This window comes from Psittacula echo (assembly GCF_963264785.1).
Source record: "Psittacula echo genome assembly, chromosome: 1".
Lineage (NCBI taxonomy): Eukaryota > Metazoa > Chordata > Aves > Psittaciformes > Psittacidae > Psittacula > Psittacula echo.
This window is the reverse complement of record NC_137735.1, coordinates 9,576,398-9,601,224: the sequence shown is the minus strand read 5'-3', so window position 1 is coordinate 9,601,224 and position 24,827 is coordinate 9,576,398. Positions and strand designations below refer to the sequence as shown.

At 37.2% G+C, this 24,827-nt stretch overlaps 1 protein-coding gene across 1 annotated transcript in view; it reads right to left on the bottom strand.

Moving 5' to 3' along the window:
* CFAP99 (cilia and flagella associated protein 99) overlaps positions 1 to 24,827 on the bottom strand; it is a gene marked incomplete at both ends in the record, with an annotated part of 49,245 nt that overhangs the window by 6,976 nt on the left and 17,442 nt on the right. Inside the window, 9 exons of the mRNA XM_080638386.1 lie at positions 3,215 to 3,420; positions 6,920 to 7,071; positions 8,201 to 8,342; positions 9,374 to 9,578; positions 11,811 to 11,899; positions 15,882 to 15,941; positions 16,927 to 16,992; positions 19,088 to 19,168; positions 23,066 to 23,240. Of these exons, the coding sequence (XP_080494512.1) occupies positions 3,215 to 3,420; positions 6,920 to 7,071; positions 8,201 to 8,342; positions 9,374 to 9,578; positions 11,811 to 11,899; positions 15,882 to 15,941; positions 16,927 to 16,992; positions 19,088 to 19,168; positions 23,066 to 23,240 (1,176 nt within the window). The remainder of the gene's footprint in view (positions 1 to 3,214; positions 3,421 to 6,919; positions 7,072 to 8,200; positions 8,343 to 9,373; positions 9,579 to 11,810; positions 11,900 to 15,881; positions 15,942 to 16,926; positions 16,993 to 19,087; positions 19,169 to 23,065; positions 23,241 to 24,827) is intronic.

Genomic DNA, 24,827 nt, shown 5'->3' with positions numbered 1-24,827 from the left:
TGTCATCCTGCAGTCAGGAACTACAGCTGCTGCCTTCATCTGGATGTTGGCATGACTTGGAGAGGGGATCAGGCTCAGGCAGCAGGTGCTGTCATGTCACTTGAAAATGAGCAGCTAAACAAGGCAGGAACATGAGCAAGAACAGAAACAAGGCTGGCTTCCATGTGCCTTACATAAGTAGGGGCATGGATGTGCTTCTGTCATCTATATGAGACAAGAAAAAGGATAGTGTAGTGTTCACTAGACGGGCTTGCAGAGGAACCAGGAGTTAAGTATGTGAAGTTTTTTGAGATTACTTTCCTCTTGACACAACTTTAAACCACATGAATGGTGAGAGCATGCAGTCCTAACACCATACTAAACCGAAATCAAAATAAAACCCCTAAACCACAGATAATATGGACGGAGGGAGCCTCAGCACCAAATAGTTTGATCTGTTGCTCAGTTCTTAGTGCATTAAATTACTTGCAGTAATAGCTGTAGCCTCACTGGAATGAAAGCGAATTGCACCTGAAGTATACAGGCACATAACTTTAGTACATTAGCATGTATTCAAACACATAAATCTTTTGGTGCTTATGTGAGAAAGCTGAGAACTCAAATGTTTGTCCACTTCATACGCCAATGCTGATTTTCAAACTGTGAAATTCTAGCAATTAATGGGACATCCTGCATACATACTGAATTGATTCTTGAGTGTTCTGCAAGCACTCACAAAGCCGCTGCTGTGATGGATGTCATGGCTTGAAGTCTATTAAAGGCTGATGTCTCTGTCATTTTTCATGTTCCATTTCCTATTTTGTTTAATACAGCTCATTATATGTTTGCTCAATGTGCTGCTTTTGTGTTGGTGTGTGTCAGTTCGTAAATTATATTGAAAGGAACCTGCTTGGTAGGGACCCAATTAAACTCCAGCTGACACTGTGAAAGCACATTTGTTCAGCAAAGCTTTGCCACTGTACTTTAGCTGATTAGTAGTAGCCTTCAACATAACACATTTTAAGAAATAACATGTAATTTTATATTGATGCATAAGGCTATCAGGAAGACCACTGGTAAGATTTGCTTTTCTATTCTTATAATTATGAATTGATTCTGTAAACATAAAGATTTGCTTTTTACATCTCTTGTGCAATGTGTCAGTAATACAACCCAAGCAATTGATCACTCACACTGGTTTGATAGGTATTTCAGGATTCAAGATCTGTCAATCAGGTTTAACACACAAAGCCTATAGTTTGTTTAGAGAGAAATAAAATCTGCAAAAAAGTATCTAGCATTTGTAAACAGGCCAAAACTGCCATATTCCTGTAGTAACAGAAATAACACTATAGATTTGGACTCTAGGTGAAAATGCATGAAATACACTCCCAAAGAACAACAATTCAGTTATATTTTGCTGATGCCTCTTTGTAGTAGATGCTTCTGAGTTATATACATAGATTGCCTGGGTGCCATGGAAGGAAATGTCTTACAACATCTATAATGAAAATTTATATTTCCTTTATTTGAAGAGCAAACAGTGCTCCATTAAAATTACCGTATTACTTATTATGAGTCTGAGTAGAAGCTTGCAAATTAAGTGTTTAATTGAATTTGGATTCTACCATCTTTGACATGGTGGTCTGACCTAAATAAACATTTCAAGTGCCAGGACCAAAAAGTGAATCAAAATTAGCTTCTTATTCAAGCATAGCTTATTTCAGGATCAGAACAGTTTTAGATCTGAATTAAGCCAAAGAATCTATTTTAAAGGAACCCAGTACTATACAAAACTCACAGATGGCACATCTGGCATAACAAATGATTCTTTAAATGGCCACTAGTGACACAGGTTTTATGTAGAATACAAGTTCTTAATGGCTAGTTTGCATCTCTTGTGGAAAGCGGTGGCTTGAGCTGCTCCCACAGGATTTCACAACACTGAATGTTTAGTGATAAGGGTGTATTTCCAGCCCCAACCTCATTGCAGGTTCTTTAGTCTTAAAATCTTTTCTCAATACATGCTACAGAAGAGAGGGTCAGTGATCGATGCAGTCAATCCACTGCAGCTGCAGTGATCAATTCATTAAATTCATTAAACTATCTTCTTAAGTACTAACACAGTAAGGCTAGTCTTTGGAGATTAACTATCAGCAACAAACTAAATTAGAGTTGGGACTAGTGAAAACTATACTGCCCTCTGGATGATGTCAACAACATGAACTGAACTCTGAGAAGCCACCTTCTGTATCTCAGCTATGAACGTGAATCTGAGACACGTCAAAAGATGAGTGTTTTTAGCCTGACAGCATGTCTTCAGAGTATCTGAACAGCTGTTTGTAAAATAAATATGGAAAGACTAATCTCTCAAACCCACAAAAGGGAAAAGGTGAAAGGCAATGTGCAAGAAAACAATGGCAAATAGTTAAGATACAGTAAAAATGGCAGAAGATCAAGAGGTGTGCTGTATTTTACACTTTTACACAGGCTTTCTTCCTGCTCAGCTTTATTTGTAGATAGCTTTAACTTAGATTTAAAACTCTTGTGGAAGGGATCTGTCTTCTGCATATGTGAAGCATCTATGATGGTTATGGATCCTTTATGACAATGAATAATAAATATGAATGAATTATAAATATGAATAATGAATACAGAATTTTATCAGAAAGCCTGTTAGCAAAGAATTTTCTCTTTGATCTACTGCTATAATATATTTAATTTATAACTTATTATTGTAATCAGAAAATCTCCTTCCTAAAATATCTTTAACATCTAGAATAAAGCCTACCTTTTCACTTAACAAATGAAATTGAAGGAAGAAAACTATAGTTCTAATGTATTGATTTAGATAAGCATGAGAAAGCACTGTAAGTGGCAAGCTAAAACGATTCTAATAACATCAAATTAGTTCTGATTAGTTGAAAAGGAACAGAAGAACGGCAGAAATTCTTTCTCAGTGTGTAATACTGGTTCTGAATCCTGGGGCAATATTGTCAACACTAACATACAGAGCCTCTTCAACCATAAATAATGAAAAAGCTTTCTTAAATCTAATGCAAATTATTTTCCAGACTAAAAAGGGAATGCTGGCCCAAGTGTAATCCTTGACAAAAGTCACAGTGATTTCTAGAAAGGCAGTATTTTGCTCTCTGCTTGTTTTTCTCCTCGAGGGGGTAGCAAAATATTAACAAAGTTGCAATGTCTTAAATGTCACATGCTGTTTTATACTGACTTTAGAGCAGCTGCTCGGCTGAGTTCTGCTCTGAATACCAAAATCTGGTCCAGTTTGTCTAGAAGAAGTTGTTCCTTAGCTTGTTTTTCAAGAATTATCTGGTCTCTCTTCTCTTCCTCTGCTGCCTTCTGTTCTTCTCTGAGCAGAGCGAGGCGTTCACGTAGTTCCACTATTGACATTTCACAAGTTAAACCATGGCCACCAGTCTGGAGAACAAGAAGTATAGGTTTGAATAACACTGCAAATACCAAGGGGAGAGTAAATGTGTAAAATCAGAATATTTTGAGTGTGTTCCAAATCATGCTGAATATATTTGACTTCATGAAATATGGGAATGGCCCTAACCTGTTACTTACAAGCTGGTTTTAATTTGCAGAGCATCTCTTTGGTTATGTGTAAAAACACAAAGTTACTAAAACATTTCATAAAAAAAGCATTGAAATATACAGTAGCTTAATCATAAATGCAACATATTTGCTATCAAAAAAAATTCTAGCTGGCTTATATTTTGATTAGACCTTTGAAGTTTTAAAATGTGTAAAACCGTGTTTGGTTTTTTTACTTAGTAAAATCGGAACAGACTTTACACTGAAAACTATGCAATTTTTGTATTTATATATTTCAAAAGTATGGATCTGATCTATGATGGCATCTATTTTTTTATCTGAAAAGACTAGCACTAACCAATGCTTTGTACCCAAGAAATTCAGATTTTAATGCGCAAAGTTAAAATATCCAGACCTGAAAGGTTTAAGGAAGGCTTTTTAATATCCACTTCACAATGACAGTGATAATAAGCCTGATTCTGAGACGTAATGAGACACTTCTGCACCTTCATTTGCACATGAAGACATATAAATTCTAAACAAATTTGTGATCAGTTGAATTTTTGGCCCTTTTTGTTATATACACTCTCCCTTTCTTTTGTTTACACACATATACATTTGCATAGATGGAAAACTTGCATAAACCCACACAAATGTTGAGATTCTTTGTAGCTTTCTTTATAAAATTTAATTGTTTTCACCCCAACTAATATAATTTTTCTCTATCTTAGCATAGTCTTGGTACACATATGCGGTGCACCTCTTGTACCGTGTCATGTTATAATGGAATATATGGGTGCAGGAAGTCAAGATGCTAACGTGACTTGCTATACAGTTGTATAACATTAAGAGTGGAACACTGGTTATGTTTTGCTCTACTTTGTCCCATAGAACTAGTTACAGAAAATTAATGACAATGTTTAGAAAGGATGAAAGAAAAGGGGGGGGGAACAAAAGAACAACCACTCCTCCAAAATGTATTTCTCAGACTGAAATTAAGTGCTAATGATAAACACATGTATGTAAAACTCATTACAGCCCTTTTAATGGAGAGAAATTATTCAGTTAGAGAGCCTTCATTTTTTCAAGAAACCCTTTTTAACAGGGAAAAAAAAAGCCCTTGTATTGAACACTGAGTGGGTTATTGACAGAATAGTAGTCGCTTTTCTGCTTTTGAGGTCATCACAAAACAAAACATGAAGGGGTAGGAATAAAAATCCAGGAAAAGAGAAAGATGCTGTGTCATAGATGCTCAGATTGGCTGCAAGAATTGACCTGGGTCCAATCCCTCTTCTCTGGCCTGGGATGTCATCTAAGCAGTGTAGTCAGGTACTCATCCTCCAGTGATCATTCTCTGTCTGTTCAGAGCAGTGGGTCCGTGAAACAGAGGCAAAACCAAGAGAGATGAAGAACACAGTAATGCAGGGGGACAGCGGCAATAAACCCACAAAACAGAATACAACCAACCAGGCTCAGCTGTTACAACACTGGTGCTTATGAGGGATTATTACTGAATTAGTCTGTGGAATCTAAGGATACAAACTTGTCAGTGAAGAGGAATGTGTCTTGGGTGGCCATCCCTGGAGATTCCTCCAAGATTTGCAAGAGTCTCTCCTGAAGTTTTGGGCCCCATAGCTTCCCTTTCTAAAGCTCCAAAACTGAGTCAGTAAGAAGAGATCATCACTGTTTTTTCATCTAAGCTCTGATTCTTCCATTTTGGCTGCTTCCATGCTCCTCATGTGTACATGACCTAAACAGTGGTTACCAGGAGCATCAGTAGAAGACTGATAAAAGAGTTCAAGATTAATCAGTCTTTATTTTTGCATGTCTTTGAAAAATACATGCTACCATAGATTACTGAAACAGTAAATGAGCATTTATCTCCTTCTCAGATTTCATTTTAGAGTGAATTTACAAATAGAAAGTGCTGTAATACCTTGCCTCTAATTTAAACTGGCCAATGGCCATCAAGTTATATTCACAGGAAGTGACAGGAAAATGTTTTGCAGTGGGGCATATATACTAACAGTGGTGTTTGAGCATGGCAAGCAGACGCCAAAAAGGTCTAGGAAAGAGGTTTTGCTAGAAGCATTTCAGAAATACTTAGTGAAGACAGTGAAGTGGTTCCTAAAATCTGAAATGTCCTATATTCATGCAATAGATAATACTGGTGTTCAAGCAACTTCAGTGCCATCAAGGTAAGAACTGGTACTTTAAAATTATGAGAATGAGAATTTTATGGACACACGATTTCACTTGAGCTGATTTATTCTTGTTCACTTACTTCATACTTAAACATTAAATGTATTCTAGAATCTGATAAATGACATGGGGGATTTAACTGGTGGCTGTAAAGCTAGTATGTAGTGTTGGAACCAATGAATGGCTCAGTTCTATTCAATGGAACCAGGCGTAAAACCAAAGCATCGTACTGACTGTTCCAACAGCCCCACAGAGGAAAAGACCTGTTCCTTCTTTATGGTTTTCACAGATAAACCATGGATGGTTTTTAATTTGTGATCAACATCTGAATACTTGAGAAAGAAAGGGAAAAAAAAAACAAAACAACAACTCCAACAGAAGGATTCTATTAAAATTGTTATTCTGTCATTTCATATTATTCCCTGTCCTTCTTCTTTCAGTGTGGATAAGAAAAATGGAAGAGTATTTTCAGCTTATCTACTTCCAATTTACTGGTAAAGTAACAGATTTCTGGGTGCTGGAAATTCTGCAAAAGTGGGTATTGCAAAGCCCAGTCTCAGCCATATCAGTTGTTGTGCATCATCAGTAAGTCCAAGAAGTCTGGGATACATTTACTGTAGACTTAACCACGCACACACACAAGTCATATGCAAAACACATTTGTAACAGCTCAGCAGGTTTTGGGTTCTCTTGACAGTCTCTTTCATGTATCTGAATGTCGACAATTTTGAAAGCAAAGGAAATTTATTTTGCTAATTACCATGGCAGTCACCACTGCAACATGAACAACTGTACATCAGTCCAACCTTTGTGTTCATTCAGTCCCTATCCAGGACTGACAAATCTGCAAATGTGTAAAGGTGGATATCACATTTTGTAGTAACTTGCCAGTCTCTTTTTGAAAGATAACAGGAAACACAGAGCCTATTGGTGAAATTCAAAGAAAGTTCAAGGGGACCAAGATTTCACTTACCACCAGAATATTCTGTCTGGGAAACTTTTCATTTTATACACTCTGAAGTTCCAGTTCAGATTTAACCTTTATGTCATGGGGTCACTTTGTACTTAATGCTGTGCATCTAGACTGCCATGTACCTGCATGCAGTACACAATTCCTCTGAATGTGTGAAACACATAAAGTATACATTTATGTAAAACCAGTAGGCTTTGAGCTTACCTCTGTTAAATCAACAAACTTGTGTCTGATGCTTGGTAAGGACCCAATAAGTCGTATTTGTTGAATTAGTTCAGATCTTTTCTTGAGCTTCTCCTCATCTTCTTCTAAGGCTTGCTGACGAAGTTGTTCCTTTTCTTCACAAACTTTCTGAACTGGAAGATAAGAACTAATCTCTGTTAGCTGGTTGCATATTTTAACAAGAAATCCATCTGGAGGAAAATTCATATGCATTTGTGAATAATGATAATAATACTCATCTAAACGTACTAGAGGGAACAGTCTGGCATTGGTGGGAGGAATGATTAGAGAAACAAATGAGTACTTCACACCTACACTATCTATCTGTCTATTCAGCACATAAACATACTGTATACATACGTAGACACTTTGAATTACTGCTTTGTAATATCTGTTCTAATTTGTGCATAGTTTCATTATTTAATAAAAGGATATTAAACATAGCAAATATTAATATTTTTTCCAAGCTCTATATATATATCCTAGAACTCACTGACTTGCAAGGGCTGGTAGGCTTTGCTAGCCCATTTCAGAGTGGCTAATACCCTCTCCCCACCTCAACCCTTTACTGATGTAGGTATGGAGATACACAAGCAGAGAAACGTCTGTTCACCAAAATACGCACAACTAGAGGCAGCCTGTTCATGCAGTATATATTAACATGGCATTGCACTGGAATATGTACAGCCATGCCAGTCAGAACAGTTTTCTCCCTGCACTTCATGAGCTAATGTATTAACTGAAGACTTTTCTGTCAGAATAATGGAGGAAGAGTAACATTTCCCTTCATCTTAATGACTGGTCTGTCTTGGAGGTGCTACATCCTTCTCCCTTATGATACTATTTTTCTGGGAGATGTTTTTTTCCTTAGCTACAGTCTTCCTCTCTGGTCTGTATTGTCTGGTGAAGATGATAACTTTGAGCCACGATTCTTTCACATTTGCTAGGCAAATCCTCTCTTACTGATATGAATCACAAGAATCTGAGCCTCGTAAGTTGATTTGACAAAAAGTAGTCATTCACATACGCTATTTTCAGATGGAAGGAAAAATAATTGCAGAACATTAGTCCTTTTAAAAAAACAGTAGCTTAGAATTTCTGATCTACCCATTACCAACTTATTCCTGGAATTCATAATCATGCATTCATGGGAATGTATATCCTGCATCTTTCCCTCAAAAAGAAAAGGTCCACTAAAAGAAAGATGAAGTAATTTGGGGACATTTGTCATCATCTCTCATTTTTCTGGCAATATACAAGTACCTATCTCCTGTTTGTACTTCTGCAGCTTTATTTTTGCATCCTTTGCATTCTTGTGTCCTTCTATGACCTGCTCCACCAGATCTCTCACTTCTTGCTGTTCCTGCAGACGTTTCTCTTCATACTGGTGCATCAGATCTGCTTTCTAAATCCCAAACAAACAGGTGAATAAAACTCTTGATAACTGGTGATCTGAGTGCTTCAAATCACTGAAACAGGGTAAGGAAAATTGGATTTGAAGTACTACATCATTCACAAAAGTAGCAAGGACATTGGCTGGGGACAACATAGAGATCCAGCTTTAAGCTCCTCTCCCTATGTTTTATTTACCAATAACATTTGCACTGCTATTTTCCAGGATTCCCTCCCGTGTTTCTAAAAACAGACAAAAAAAACCCCGTCTCTGGATCTGGTTGTGAGATAACAGGAAGAGTGCTAATCTAATACACAGCAGATTGTTTGCCTGCAGGATAGTCTTGTGCTTAAGTCATATCTCTGTAACATACATAAGTCCACTTTTGGCTATCATGTTCCTTCCTTTGTCACAGGAAATGAACAGGAAATAGAAAACTAGATTTCTTATTGTCTTTTCTGTTTTAGATGGAAGACGAGAGTTTTGAAAGAAGGAGGAGGGTCAGCATGACAACTGTTAATAAATGGGGAATTGGTGCTCAGTACTTCTGGAGATCTTCATGGATGAAGTGCTCTGCTGGTATCTGTTGGCAAGTGAAGGGAACTGCCTGGAATTGATCAGGTTAGAGCAAGTCTGATTTGCACATTCCTGAATCTATACATATGGGGCATTTCTGTTAACAAATAAAACACATATGTTCTGAAATTGAGGTAAATATAATAATTACAATAATTTTGGAGCAAGTGTCAGCAATCATGCTATGTCAGATTGTACATAGTAGGGTTCATTTTAAGTTCTTGTTACAGCCTGTCTAAACAAACATGAAGACTCAATGCCAAAAAAGATTGAAAGATTTTATAGAGTATAAAATGAACTCATTAAGCAAGTTTCCTTTTTGCAGACATTATATATTATTATTATATATATATATTATATACAGACACTGTATAGAACTTTTACACCTTCTTGTATTAGGTATCATCTGTGGTTTATTGTGCACTGATTGAATGTAAGGGAAATTTGAGTACCACTGCATCTATTACCTCTTCTCTCATTAGATCAGCTTTCTTCTTATTTTCTTGAATTACATTCTGATGGGCTAGAACTGCCTCTTCATAACTCAGTTTTCCTTGAAGCCTCCTATACTCTATTTCAGCCAGCTGTTCTTCCAGATCTTTGTCACGCATCTGTTTTTGCCATTCCAAGAATGCAGATGGGTCTCCAGCCCCTTGCAGCAAATTTTCAATTCTGCAAGAGAGAAGAAGACAAATCCTGTTTAGGGATCTGGCTCTGCAGCCTTACCTTGGCTCATAAAACATTTCTAGCAGTTTGCTGTGATACAAGGTGTTTGATCTCTGAGAGAAAAAAGGCAATCATTGCAAAGTCATTTCACAGATAGATTTTAATTCCACTCTAAGAGGTGTTCCCACTGTGTGGAAAGACTGGGAAAGCCAGACTGAAAGAAAGTGCACGAGGGCATGGATCTGAGTTTTTAGTAAAACAAAGCCCCAAGAGAGGGCAAACTTTAGCTACATATGGATTCACATAAGGAGCAGAAAGAAACAGGCTGCAGGTATGTACATTTTCTCAAGGGATTACTTTGCTTAGAGGTAGAGAGAACAAATAACTTTTCCCTTTGACAATCTTCTTGGCCACTTTAACACAGAGAACTAAAAACTTTTCTACTTAGTTCTATTTCTGTTTTGTATTTTGTCAATTAAATAATATTGCTGTAATGAGGCAAAGAAGTATTCAGCTATTAAGCAAAGCCATATTCTTTTTTTTCTGTGCTCAGCTGAGAGAGAAGAGCATAGCAAAGCCCTGGGGCTGGCCCATCAAAGTCCTGCAGCACAGGACTGAATGAGCCAAGAACTAGGGCAGAGACACAAAAAAGCAGTGAACTGCTTCTTATGGCTGCTCCCCAATGCGTATATATATGTATCTATTGTATGTTAAATGCAGCAGAAGATTAAAACTCATTAATATAAAATAGTGTTTAGTTACAGGGAAAATCTTTTCCTTTGCTGAGTGGAATAAAATTCTGCCAGATAGAGTGAACAGTATCATATACTACAAAAGAACCTCAATATACATATACAGCTGATACAGAACCTGAGCAATGCGTAATATCTTACTGCTAAAATCCTGATCTATATACCAAAATTTTCCATGTCCAAAGACCAAATACAGCCTTAGGCAGTCATTCTGGGACTTGAAATTTTAATGATATTTAGTGCTTAGCCTGCTAAATCAGGTGGATTAGAAATAATACTAAATCACGACACAATACAGGTTTTATCTTTGTTAAAATTATTAGTGAAAATGTTCTGTAACTCAAGTTACGGAATACAGTAGCCATTCAGGAGTTGTCCTCTCCCTAGTTAATATCTGCTGAAAACCTGAGCTACTGAATAAGGATTCATTATGTCAGAGAAATCCTTATATCAGCATTCCTTAGAGCCCTAAGTGCACCAAAAGGACCTGCAACCTGTCATTCCCCACCCTTGCGTAGGATTTAGTTGCTTGTGTTTTAAGACAGTTCTGGTGCAATACAACCATATAACATTGGATCAGGCTGGAGTGGAAATGACTGTGTGAGGAAGAGCTATGAAAAGTCCTGCTAGTTTAGGTAGAGTGTGTGTAAGTAAGCTCACAGAGTATTTCCTTGGGAGCCTCATTTAAACTGTTAATAGCCTTTGTTCTTGCCTAAGCTACACTGTAGGTATGCCTGCACCCAGCCTAGCACCATGCTGACCCTGCCTTGTTGACTTGGCTTCCTGGCTTGACCTCAGCCCTCAATCATCCCTATGGACTCATCCAGCAATCACTGGATCATTGGCTGATTTACTTCTCTCTGTCACTGAGTCTGCTGTGCTGCCTTGCCAGGGAATTATGGAACTGAGCTGCTGTGGACATTGTCCCTACCAGCTTTGCTGCCACACTCAACACGTAGCTTATCTTGTGCAGCACCACACTCTTAATCCTCCAATCTTACTGTGACACAATTTGACAGATATTTTTATACACATATAAACAAATTCAAGTATCAAATTTGTTATGTAGTTGATCTGAAACCATTGAAGAAAATTGAGCTATATTAAATGGTTTGGCTTAATATATATACATCTTATAATGGACAGAGTAATAGATGCGTATTTTGGTCATGATTTATTCTGGAGAATGGGAATAAATACAAGAAGTGATGCTTATTAGAATTTGCAGATGGACACTAGCCAGAGTGCTAAATGAGAACACAGCCCCACTGCACAGCATCTACAGTAGAACAGTGACTTTAATGTAGACTTTCATTTCAGCCCACTTGTTTCTTTATATTTCAACTGTGTTCTAGAACAGCTTCCTAATGCCTAACAACAGATCCATTATTTTAGTTTACCTGGAATTTACCAGATTATTTTTAATGTGGTTAATTATTTTCTATCCAGGGATGTGAAAAGTAATCTGAGAAAAGTGTGATTATACCTCTTGAGCTCCTGTTCCATTTTCCGCTGATAGAGGGCACCCTCTCTTAAAATAGCTGCAGCATTTAACTTAATAGGTATATTGTCAATCTGTCAAGAAAGGGAATGTATATACTATAGTTAGTAATGTAAACCGTGAAACAGAGTATAAAAACATTTCAATGGGTTAAATAAATTGACCTAAGATAGCATAAATTTTGCTTAAAGCATTCATCTAGCATCAGTCTGACATTCACAATGAAATTGCATGCTGTTCATAAACCACTCAAGCTGCTTAAGAAATCAGCAAAGTCCCCCAAGTGGATTATAAATTTGTAATCACTCTTGGACCATGTCAAATCCCATAGAATGTGTTCACTTCCTTTCAGTTCTTTCAGTGCTCACATACATAGTGCGCAGGGATTCCATCTGCTCTTGGACAAAGAAAATAAACTGCTTCTTTGAAAGACAGTAGGTTAGCCAAAACCATTAAAGTCAAACACAAGCAGTACTTTTCATAGCACGATCTCAGAAGTGTTTTACAAATAATCACTATTAGAACTTCAAAATACTGTTTCTAAGACAACTGGCATCACCAATTGCTATATCCATTTTCTAGCTAGTAGAGGTGAAGTATTCTTCTCAGTGACTTTCAGGCTTCATGGTGTAAGTTGGACTACATCCTGTGGCTGCGTTTCAGTTCCTCAAAGTTGCCTTAGGACTAACTCCCAGACAACCTTTAAATACTGAGGGAGGAAGGGAACAACCGCTCTAACGGTTAAAAATGTTCCCTGTACAAGTCGGCTGTTCAGAAAAAATACATCACCTTTGCAGGTGGACTTTGTAAGAGACCTGATTTGAATGGAGGCAAAGCAGTGCTGGTGGGATAAGAACTGGGATAATTTATGCAGAGAACAAAGCTCAGTCATGACACATTTGACCTAAATCCAGACAAGTTATGTGTTCAGAATCCAAACATGTATTTAAATCCCAAATTAACAGCTTAATGAGTGGTTGAGAAACAGAGCACAGAATCACTCAAGCTATATACTGCAAATATTGTATGCACAAATAGGTACTACACTCACCTGAAATACACAAGCTAACTGGAAAAAGGATGTTTTATAATTGATATTACTTAGGTAGGTTGAAGATAACAAGCATATGCTATCACCTAGAAATTCACTAAGTAGAATTACTGTGTTTTCCAGAGAGATGGCACATTTTAATGGACAAGAATTAATCACCTGTCTGTTTTGAACAAAATATGATAACTGGAAGAATTTAGGAAAAGAACCCAAACAAGTGTATTTTAATTTTTGTGTTTGACTCAGTATACTTACTCTTCTTAATGCCTAATGATGTTCTTCCTTTTGGTCTATTCAATTCTTCTCAAAGCCTCCTGAATTACATAAATAATCTCTTCCCAGCCTGTATTCTATCCACCATCCTGTGTATAAAATACCTACTTAAAGTAGACGTTTTCTCTGGCACACATAGAAATGTTTATATTTTTGGCAATTACCTGTGTAAACAGTTTTCATGTTGTTTATTTACTAACCATAATTTGGATAGAGAATGGAACAAACAATGATTATGGAAATACCTTTAACTTCAGTTTCCCAGTTTGTTAAACAGAAATATGACTGTATGGCAATGAATGAAATATGACAGCCCCGATGGTCAAAATAACTCGGACTCCCAAGATATATGAAGACAGGTATAAGTAAAATAACTGAATAGATTCTATTATGTCATGTTGTATCAAAGAAGTTTTGCATTTTACTCCATCTTTTCCTGTAGTGAGATATCTTCCTTTTTTTTTTTTTTTCAAAATGAGCATATGGAAATAATTAGGAAAATGGCAGAACTCTGGAATTCTTGTGGAAAAAAAATTGTATTCACTATTGCCACATAATGAACACATAATAGCTCACCGATATTAATAAATATGTAAAGAGCAAGATCTGATGTGAGCAAAAGGCAGATTGAGACAGTGATGATGCATTTGTACTGTTTCATTCTTCCAGTGAAAAGGATGAATAGATGTTTTGTAACAGCAATGAGAACTAATTGCTGCTGCACATAATAGATGTGTCTGAAATGAAAAAATGTATTTAATACACTGTGGATGTTCTCAAAAGAGGAATGGAAAATACTAGTTGATGAAAATATTATATAATTCCATTAATTTGAGGACGCATTATAATACTGTTTATACATCTTGGACAAACCTTCCTCTTAGGATTTGTCTACTCACAGAGTTGCATAGGCAGGAAGGTAACAGGAATAAGAAGTATTTTAAAAGTCAGTAACAATATGCTTGTCTCAGCTTGGAAGTCTTGGATATCACCTAACCAACCTTTAAGGCAAGTGTTCAGATGAGATAAAACTGACTATGCTCCTAAAGGAGATACTAGCAGCTGTTAGAACTGGCCCGGATCAATGCCATAAGATGCCAGACCCATGCTTTTCTTTATGCAATTTAGGAAGTGGCTTGATGCTCAGTAGCCCCCACTAAGGTTTCAGTACTTTACATTATCAGAAAAGGAAGTGGGATATACATAGTCTTGAACTAAGCCCACATAACTATAGGTCACGTGTATTTGGGTTAACTATGTGTTTCCTGGTTTGTTCCTCCCCCTTCCCCCCCCTTCTTCCAAGTGCAGAAGGCACTGGGATCTTACTGCTTTCCTATAATTTTAGTGCTGCTGGATTCTAGGCAGGGAGACTGAGTCAGTGATACTGTTATTAAAGATAACTTCAGTATATGATTAATGCCAGATATGCTTTAGAAACAGATGTCCAATTCCCCAAACAGGGAATCAGTCTTCCCAAAGTGTGTGTGAGCTGTACCTAAATACATAGTTCTAAAGAGTAGGTAGACATGCTCAGAAGATATTTGAGGTCACAATATAAGGGCAGCTTCCACATTAAATTATTCTACATACGAAAAAATGAAAGGTGAGTGATGTAAGACTTAAGATTGTAGTAGTTATTGCAGAAATACCAACTTCACTTTTCATGTGTTGTAGCAGTAAGGCTGAGCAGCCCATTTTCCATGCTTACAATTCTCTGACTCTTAGAAACTCTAGCAAAGCAGCAATCAGTATAGTAGATTTTATGACCTCAGTGTGTGTCTAAAGGAAACAAGACAAACATCCAGACTGATTGTATATTGTGTATCAGGCAGTCATTACCTGGAATGTCTACTCAGCATCCTCTAGGATATCATTCTGAAACAGTGATTTATGGACACAATATTCTTCTGTTCCTATGCTGAGCTCTTAAACCAGGGGTTTACAATTCTGGTGGTTTTTTTGGGGGTTGTTTTTTTGTTTTGCTTTGCTTTGTTTTTTTCTGTGGACTATTCTCAGTCCTTACCATTTTACATTAAATCTTCTCCCTTTGCAATTGAGAACACTGTTAAGGCAATACAGTTACATATGGGGTCATGTGCAACTGCGCATGACTTACCTGTCAGGCCCCTCAGGGAACCAATATGTCTTAGCTACCCTGACCAGCCTCACTTAGAACCTCCCTTCACACCTTCTGCTCACTTGTCTGGGACACCCACTTAAGCTTAGTTATGGGCTTCGGTCTTCTCCCTTATGCTGGAAGTAATTCTGCTCCTGGTTGTCTCCAGCTCTGTCTTCTGCTGTCATGGACTTGGGTTGCTGTTGAAGCCTTGCCTCCTGACTGGACTTCCCGGGTGGCCCCAGACCTGACTTTTTAATGTGCTTGTCTAATGATGACTTGCTCTCAGCAGAACCTGACTTTACCACCAACCTTGTCATGTTCAGATGCTGCGGCCTGGTTGGTGAGGATACTGCCTGTGCTTTCATCACCTTTGCTCCTTGTTTCTCTTCCCTCCTGGAGTTGCCACACGCTTGTTGCTCCCTGACCATATCTTTTGGATTGTTGATAGTGCATAGGCCAAACTTTTTGAGCCACAGACTCCATGATTCCCATGGTCCTGGCTACAGTGTAAAAACATGGATTCCAGTAGTGTTTGCAGCACCACAGAATTTGCATGTTTTTCACTCAGAAGTTTTCAAGTACATCTGACAACAGTACCTTAGAGGTTACTCACCTTCCTTTGGACCTTTCGAGCCTGAAATTTACTCTTCGTACTGTCTTCATACTGCGTGTTCTGCAGTTCAAACCAAAAATACATTAATTCATTTCAGAGACAGATTTTCAAGTACACAGCAAAAATATTAGATATTTACCAAAAATCATTATTGAATATTCACCTAGAATATTAATCTGGAGTAACAAATATGATCATAAGGGACTTATTTTGGAATTGCTATATCCACAAAAACTTACTATGTATTTCCAACTTAGAGGGAATATTTTGTACCAAATGACCGTACAATGGTAAATCCAAAAGTTGACTAAAATTTATTGTCTAAAATAATGCTAAAAAAGTAACAGCAATGCTTTATTTGACTACAAAATATTACCTATCTATATTAAAATATTCAGCTCAACTGAAATAGGTATTGGGAAGACAAACTAGAGAGTCAAAGCACACTTTTGTGAAAGTATTAAATAGTGGTAGAATTCTACTGATGGTTATTAATTTAATTTTATGGTGTTGGCTATAGGTACTGATGTGGAAGTGTCCCATGGGGATGAACACAGTGAATAGAATATGCAGATGTGATGCTGAAATGAATATACATGAATATATTACACACACAGTTTGGTGACATACTTGTGAACTAGGAATCAACCAAAGCAAGAATTCTGTATGAATGGGACTGTTATTCCCACAGCTTGTCTGCTTTGTGGCATAAAAGTTAATGGAAAAATAATATGTGGGTTTAGAGAAAAATGGCCAGTTTGGGGACTTGTGGGGAGTGGTATCACAAGAAGGCTGCTTTCTCAAATTAGGAGACTAATAAAGCAGCACAAGAAGTATAAGAAAAGGGGTTGTACATTATGCACTCAAAGAGGCAAATGTTAGTATGTGGATGTGAAATGACAGTACAACTATAAATGATAAGCACATAATTCCTAACCCCAAGTAAACAAAAATTTTTGAATACTTTGAGATATCTTTAAATACTCCAGTCATTTTTCATCTTCATGCTGGGAAATTTTAGGCAATAAATTATTTCGTAACATACCTTTGCCTTTTCAGACTTCATGACTGCACACTTGAACTGGTCAGCATTTGCTTTCAGGAGCAGATCCTAAAATGAAAGCAATTAGCTTAAAGAGTGTGGTATATGTAAATTCTGTAGTAAGAATTTTCTGTCTCAAAAAGCCTTGCAGCTCAGTATATTAACTTGTTTGCAAGGAAGGAAAGCTTGACCTAGTATTTTCATTCCTGATTAAAGACTTGGAAGTGGGCAAGTCTTGATTTTCTACATAGTTCTGCCTGGTTGTATCTTTGCATAGGACATCACGCCTTTGACAGGTCTGCATATATGAAACATGTTGCTCATCCAGAATTCAACTTAAAAGCCTCATAATTATCTGTGGCACATTAGTACCATAGGTAGTAATTATTTCCACATAGCTAACAAACAATGAAGATCATGACTGGGGGATCTGAATGCTGAGGGCTGCTCCAGTAAGCATACCCCTAGCAGTAATCCTACCGGTCAGTTTAAAGTGGGGAGTATGGGCAGTAACATTTCTAGTTTTGGGATATTTCTTTTGGTTGTAAACCAAATCTCTAATCATAGCTATGAACCACATAGATTTTCTAATGGCTTTCTGGACAGGAGCTGCCCATAACATCAGTGCTTCTATAAGTGTCTGGAGTACAGTTTCCAGCGTTCTCTCTCCTTACAGATGCTCAGAGATGACACAGTGACAGCTATAGCTTCTGCAAAAATGCTGTGAAACAAAGGGCATTTTTTAATGCATATTTCTTTTAGGACCCAACATTTCAGCTTGTTTAGCAAACAGTCTAGGGAACTGACCTTGTGAATGCTTTGGATGCCTTTTGTAGCATTCCAGAGGCAACAAAAACTGCTATTATTGCAGCTATAATTTCTGTGGTGGTTTTCCTTTGTTCCTCGTATTCATGCACTTTCTCTACTGAAGAATGTGGCTGGTGGTTTAAGTGATTTTATAGTTGTCAAAGATTTTTGACAATATAGGCACTGTGATATCTTGCTTTTCCTCCCCAGTTTTTCTAGGAAGTTTGTATATACAAATAAGTAGGCAAAAAGGTGTGTGCTTTATCCATAATATGGAAATAATAAAAGGGTAAAAAATATAGTTGTATTATTTTATAACAAAATAACAAGCATAAGTATTGTGATGGGCCAGCAAAAGGAATGCAAAGTGTATCTCCTAGGACTATCACATATCAAAGCATTTACTATAGTTTAACAGCAGAATCCAATGCTCCTTTCACAAGGACATGAGGAGAGCCCAGAACAGTGATAAATGAACTTGTACTGGCTAGTGAAGCTCGAGTAAGGCATTTTCAGAATGGGGGTGGGCAAGTGCAGATGAAAAGGAGTCAAGTAGCATGCCTTTATCAAGCTTATACTGCTCTTTGATTGGATATGGTGACCGCAGTGTGGGAAGGAGGAAAGAAAGTGGAAATTGGCATTTAAGTAATTCCCTTCCAAGGAGAAGATGACAACAATCTGCTTTAACTATGGTAGGAGCTAACTCATTGGACAGGATTCATATCAAAGTTTGGATCAAATAACTAGATCTGTTTCTTTGTTTTTCTAGGCCCTCCCTTCTCCTGCCCTCTTAACACACAGACCATGTATTCTGCTTCTTTACAAATTGTGCACACTTCCCACTCACTCAGCCTGCTGATAGAAAGAGTATGGAGTCTGCACGAAAAAGAAGTTAGAATCTGCTGGTATTTTAAAGCAGTAGGTGATGACGTGGGCATTTATCAGTTACTATAGAAAACAAACAAAAATATTGAACATCGTTTGTATTTGAAGCCTTAATTATTAAGTGAATGCCTTAAATATCCACATCCTTTGGGAGTAAAAGAGCCATTAAACTATTTCAAGTTTGTGAAGAGAAAAGAGTAATCGTGTTTCTGGTACCTGACATGGCTACTTGCATAATTTCTCAAATAGTACTTGTGAACAAAAGAACAATTATTAATAAAGAAGATGGAAAAGGGGTGATAGAACAGAATACAGGATACAAACTTCACGTTTCTAGAGAAAGAGCCAGGAGCTATTAGGTACAAAAGCAAATACATTTCAGTTAAAGTTCTAAGACTTGTGAAGATGGAAAATTGCAGAAGAAACAGTTTAGAAGAAAGAAAAGACCAGAACAAGAACATAATACACTTACTTCTGCTTTTTGGCGATTTTGGGTTCTGATTTGCTCTAGTTGCTTCTTTTCCTTTGGAGGTCTGTAGGTGCTTGGGGGAACCTATATTGAAAGCCAATAATCTCTACAATATGGGGTATAAAATATTCCAAGGGACACATTCTTACAGGAAAAAAACACATTCACTTTTACTGTAGAAGGGCTGCAGTTATTTTTTAATTATTGTTTTTTTTTTCTGTCAGTGCCAGTGTAGAAGACATGGACAGATTCCAATTAGCTGGGACTACCCAGGCTTTTCAGTTCTGTCTAATGTGATACCTGACCCACTCATGTGGATGGGATAGTCTGCCACTTTACTGGACATCTGCTTAAATATTTATCTTGCTAAAAATGTCATATCTCAATTAGAAATTACAGAATTAATTCAAGAATTAATGGGAAAAATCTATAATCTGTACTGTACTGGAGGAACATGGGGATTCCATCTAGATTTATTGGACTATATAAAGAACTATGCTTTAAAATTCGCATGAATGTGATGTACTTTCCATTGCCTTTGCTATTTGACATCATTATCTAGAGACAAAATAAATGTGCAAACAGAAGAAGCTAGCAATTAAATGCACTGGTAAGACTGCTCAAGTATTTTTGTGAGCTTTTTAAGTGAGGCAGAACTGAAAGCATTTCCCAGCAGTATCTAAGAATTTTTATTATGCTTTTATGGATGGAGAAATTAAAGCCCAGAGGATTTGAAAAGGGTTGCACAGGCAGTGAGTATCGGTTTATTTCACTCTTCTTCCTAGTCATATGCTTTACCTGCAAAACTGTGCTCATCTGCCAGTGTAAACTGAAGATCTCTCCTCAGAAACTGCTCTGCTTATTCCAAGTAATTTAAGGAGGAGACTTTCCAATCATCTCTGTTTCAAAAATGATCTTAGCCGTGTAGTTTACCCCTCAGGTACCACAGTGATGAGTACCAATCAGGCAGGCAGATAGACAATACAGCAATTACCCACTTGCTGGAAGAGGATCAGTCACTTTAAGTAAATTGAAAATGCCAGCAATAGAGATATGAAAAAGCCCAAACTGTTCCTATTTCATCCTAATGTGAAAAAACGGGGGCTGGGAGTAAGAGGCACCAACCTTGCTTTTCTTCTCCAGCCAGTGGTCAGGCTCCCCTTTCCTTTTCGGATGTCCTTTACTAGAGGTTTATTTAGAGAGTAGGTACCACAAGAAGTTTAAGGAAGACCTAAATGAATAATCACTCTGAACTTTGGTAGTCTTTGCTCTTTTATTTTGTTTAAAGTTGCTATCATAAGATAAACAGGAGCAAACTAATGCAATGCTATTGTATTAAGAGCTTTTATTTTTATCCATAACAAGATCATATATTGTTGGGTCTGTGTATCTGCAAACAAAATCTTCTGTATTGTCCAAATGAATTCACCCATTTAATTACTTTGGACAACCAGCAACACCCCTTATGAAGCACAGCTGAAATAATAAGGGATATATCAAAAAAATATGCTAAATTTGGCTGAAGGGTGTTGCAATAACATCTCAGTGCAGCCCTTTTTTTTTTTTTTTTTTAAACTAGATTATTGGTTTACAGAAAATCTAAAAATAAAAGAATTGCAGAATCTTATTATTCTAATACAGTGGTGATATTAGAGAAGAATGGATTCTCTTTGTAACCCAAGGCCAAGATCCAAGAAAGTTAAATGTGTTCAAATCATTTTGCATGTTATCAGGTTTGAGTATCTGTCTCCATTTGTTTCCTTTGCAAACTTCAAGCTGAAGCACTTACGTTAATTTGTAGAAGTGTATTTATGAAGGTGTGTATATATATGTGCATGCTTGTGTGTGTATCCATGTCCTTGTGTGCAAAGGACAGTGGAGAGAAGGATTTATAATCTTTAGACCAAATATTTGGAGTGAAATGTTTCATTATTAAATTAAAAAATTAAAGTGTATTTCCGTATTGCTTAGTGTCCCCCATTGCTAAGGAACATTTATGATGATGAATGATCATCCTTCTAGGTCTATGTTACTCCAAGGAAACTTCCCAAAGTCAGCAGAGAGTCCAATCTCAATACAGATCACTAAGACCCTGACTTCTGCAGTATCTCACATCTGTCATCCTCTCTGGTGAAGGAACCTGTGTTCCTTCACCAGAGGAACAGGGCAGAAGTATTACCCCAGCTCCTGAACTCCAAGTATGTTGTACATCTCATCTTGCATCTCATTTTGTCTCTACTAGAAAATATAATGCAACCTAGCAGAAAGAAATACCTAAAATAATAATCCTGTTAATCGGAATGAACTCATTTCACCATAGGGATGCAATAACTTATCAGTAGGCATTGCTCAAAATCCAGACGCCTCCGCAGGAATTCATACAGCTCTTTCAAAGTTGAGCAGTAACTACGCCTGTAGTTATTGTGACTACAATAGTCCCTGCTAATATACCACATGACAAGTTCTTTGACAGATGCATGAGAACTGTGAGAAAAAAAGGATATCTCATAAAACAAACAACTTTGTCAGAAAATGGTTGAGAACATTTCTGCAGCAGATTATGGGATGTAGCCTGAAGAAGGTTTATTTCTGTGTGTTCCTTTCATTTACATACAACTCTCCACCATACATTAGCCAAAACTATGGCCTGCTCTCACTTTACTAACTCTTTCTTACTATCTGGGCTCTTTTTTCGGTCTCCATTCATTTCAGCATCTAAAATGGTGATACTAGCAACAGTATGGCAAATTAAAGTGAAGCTTAATTTGCTGAGATGGGTACAGAGATGAGCACAACATATGTCACTACTGCACTAATGGTTTTAGATTCACTCAAGCTTTTAAATTTGCAGGCTTGGTCAGAATGTAAACCAAATTTAGCATAATCCTAACAACACAAATGAACTTCTGTAAATGCATCTGCATTAAAGCAAATTTATTTTTAGAGGGGCTGCACAGCATAAAGGTACTAAAATGACAGCAATGTGACTCATTCCTATACTGATTAAGTAGTTATTAAATGCAGTTTTTCAGAGCCTGGTATTAAGCTGTTTCAGTATAAAATCCCATTAACTGTATAACACAGTATCGTTAAATTGCTCTGCCATCCTAGGATGTAAATGGTTTCTGAGAGCATTCAACACATGTATTATTTAAAACCTGAAGTGCTAATACAAGGTGGCAGATAATGTCCAAAAGTATGACTTCCAAACTCACTTCCCACTGCATTTAAATATAGATGATTTTGGAGTCTTTATTAAGTTAGTCATAGCAGCTTGATCCCAACTCCTGTTTGCCTTATCGCAGTGAGCTAACTTAAAGCCAATTGTGTGTCTCTGATCTGTATCACTGTAACTGAATCGCAGCCTTAGACAATGAGTAAAATAAAAGCTTAGCATTTCAAAGATAAATCTAGTCTCATTTATATGTGAGCAATACATTTAAACTGGAAAACTTTAATTTTAGGGATTCATCATTAATACAAATAGGAATAAAATTCCACCCTCAAGGAGGAGCTGCAAACCTCAAGTCCATCCCACCTCCAGTGAAATTGCTTTGCCGTTATTTTAAGGAGAGTTCATCTACAAAGCATACAAGTTTATAAAAAAGTATCACTTGCTTCAGTTCATTATTCAAAGCAAACATCTTGCAAACCCAAGGACTACCAGAAGCACTTGTATCAATGCTGTCTTCACTTTGTACCCATTGTATAGTTCTACCTCCAAAAGTCACAAAACAACTATGGGAACCAACCTTTTCCCTTTCCTTTCTTACAAAACATTCACTGAAATAAAAAGGATTAGTTTGGTTGGTTTTAAAAACCTCACCTTCAATAACACAGAACATTACAAAAATCCTTATTGATCTGTCAAAGATTGTAGATTTTGTATAATTACTTTAAAAGAGACTACTGACGCCCCTAACATCATTTGTGTGCAAGCATACATAAAAATTAGTATCTCTTAATACATAAAAAACTCACAGGCAGCCCTTTTTCCAGTACTGGTATCGGCAGAGGTATGGGAATGGCACGTGGTTTGGGTACCGTCAAATTAAATTCCTTTGGCTGAGTGACCGTTGAAGTCTTGACAGTGGTGGTGCGGTTACTTAACTTATCTGTGAGCTGCTCAATCAGTTGCTGTACTTTTGGCTGCCATCTTCAAATAAAAACATTTTTCAATTTTATTTCATTTTTTCTTTCATAAAAACTTACATGCAGTAGATGAGGTTGGCATTGCTGCAAATCCTGTAATGCTTTCAGACACTGAATTTAAATAGAATTGACCTACGAATGTGTACTCATTATTTAGTTGGACTGTGTTACCTTATCTCTCGATAGAGGACTAATGTGAAATAGCCAGTTTCTACTCAATAAGCAACTAGCCTCCTGTTTTGCAGCAGGACCAGACTGAATCTGAAAAGCAGCTGCCATAAGCCAAGTACACACTTAACATACTTAGAAGAGAATATGAACAGTGGTCTGAGTATTGCCACTTCTACCAACTGACAGAGCACACATAAATCAATCTCAAAACACAGGCAGTTCTGACAAAAAAGATAGAAAGATGTAAGGAGTTTGGTGAATTAGCAAATGAACTCTCAGTGAACCCTGTGGGACAGTCAAGATGATTTTGATTTCTCTGTGTTTGGATTTTGGCTTGTATGAAGGTTCAGACTTCTTCCAATGAATGGCAGGAAGGGGCAGAATTCAAAGTAAGACACAAACAAGTTATCAGAGGGCTACTTATGGTGACAGCTTCATGGCAGTTTTTCCTCCCCTATATATGTTCTGTCCTTAAGTACTAGATATGCAACAGAGCTTTCCCAGAAACAGAGCAGCTGACAATGCAAATCTACAGTAACTCAATTATGTGGCTGTTACCTGCGATCGTACTGTCATTATGGGATGAGGCTTGCAAGTAACTTCTGCAAATAATGCAGCCCACTAAAATAATTATATTAACCTCATTGACATTCAAAAGAGGAATACAAAGACATACTTAAAAGAATTTAAGCTACCAAACTGATTAAACTGATCAATGCATCCTCAACCCCTGAAGGAAGTTTCAAATCCAGTAACCAAATACGGCCTTTAACATTCTTGTGTAACTTACATTTACTAGTTTAGGCAAAACATGTGTTCATTATATTGAATGCAGTTGACAGTGAAGGACAGCTCCAGAAAGCTTGGTGTTGATGAAACAAGCAATAGATTAAGCCCCTGCCTGCATGCATATGCAGATATAAAACCTGTGTGGATATGTGGGTATATGTCTACCTACATATCTCTGTCTGTATCTGTATACTACTGTAAGCATAGATTATAATTAGATCACTATGATGGAATATACTGAGTAATATTCTGACTTCAGATTTATGCTTGCAGTGCCTGCGGAATTCAGTGGAATTTGAAGTATCACAAGCCAATTTCATACTATACATTTGCTAATCTGGCATATTCTACATAGGATGAAAGGATTCTTTCTACTGACTTGAATATGACAGAACTAGATGCAAACTCTTTTTCAGCTGACATTGTTTGTCGTGTATTTTTGACTAACAGAGTTTGTCATCATCTGGGTTAATCTACACTGCAGTGAGGAGGATGAGTGACTGCAGCCACATTGGTGTACCAATGCCAGCCCTAATTCATTTGTCCTGGGTAAAAATGAGAGTGAAAAAGTGACCCAATAGGCTGCAGAGCTACTGCAGCTACTGCAGAGCTACTTTCTCTACATGAAAGT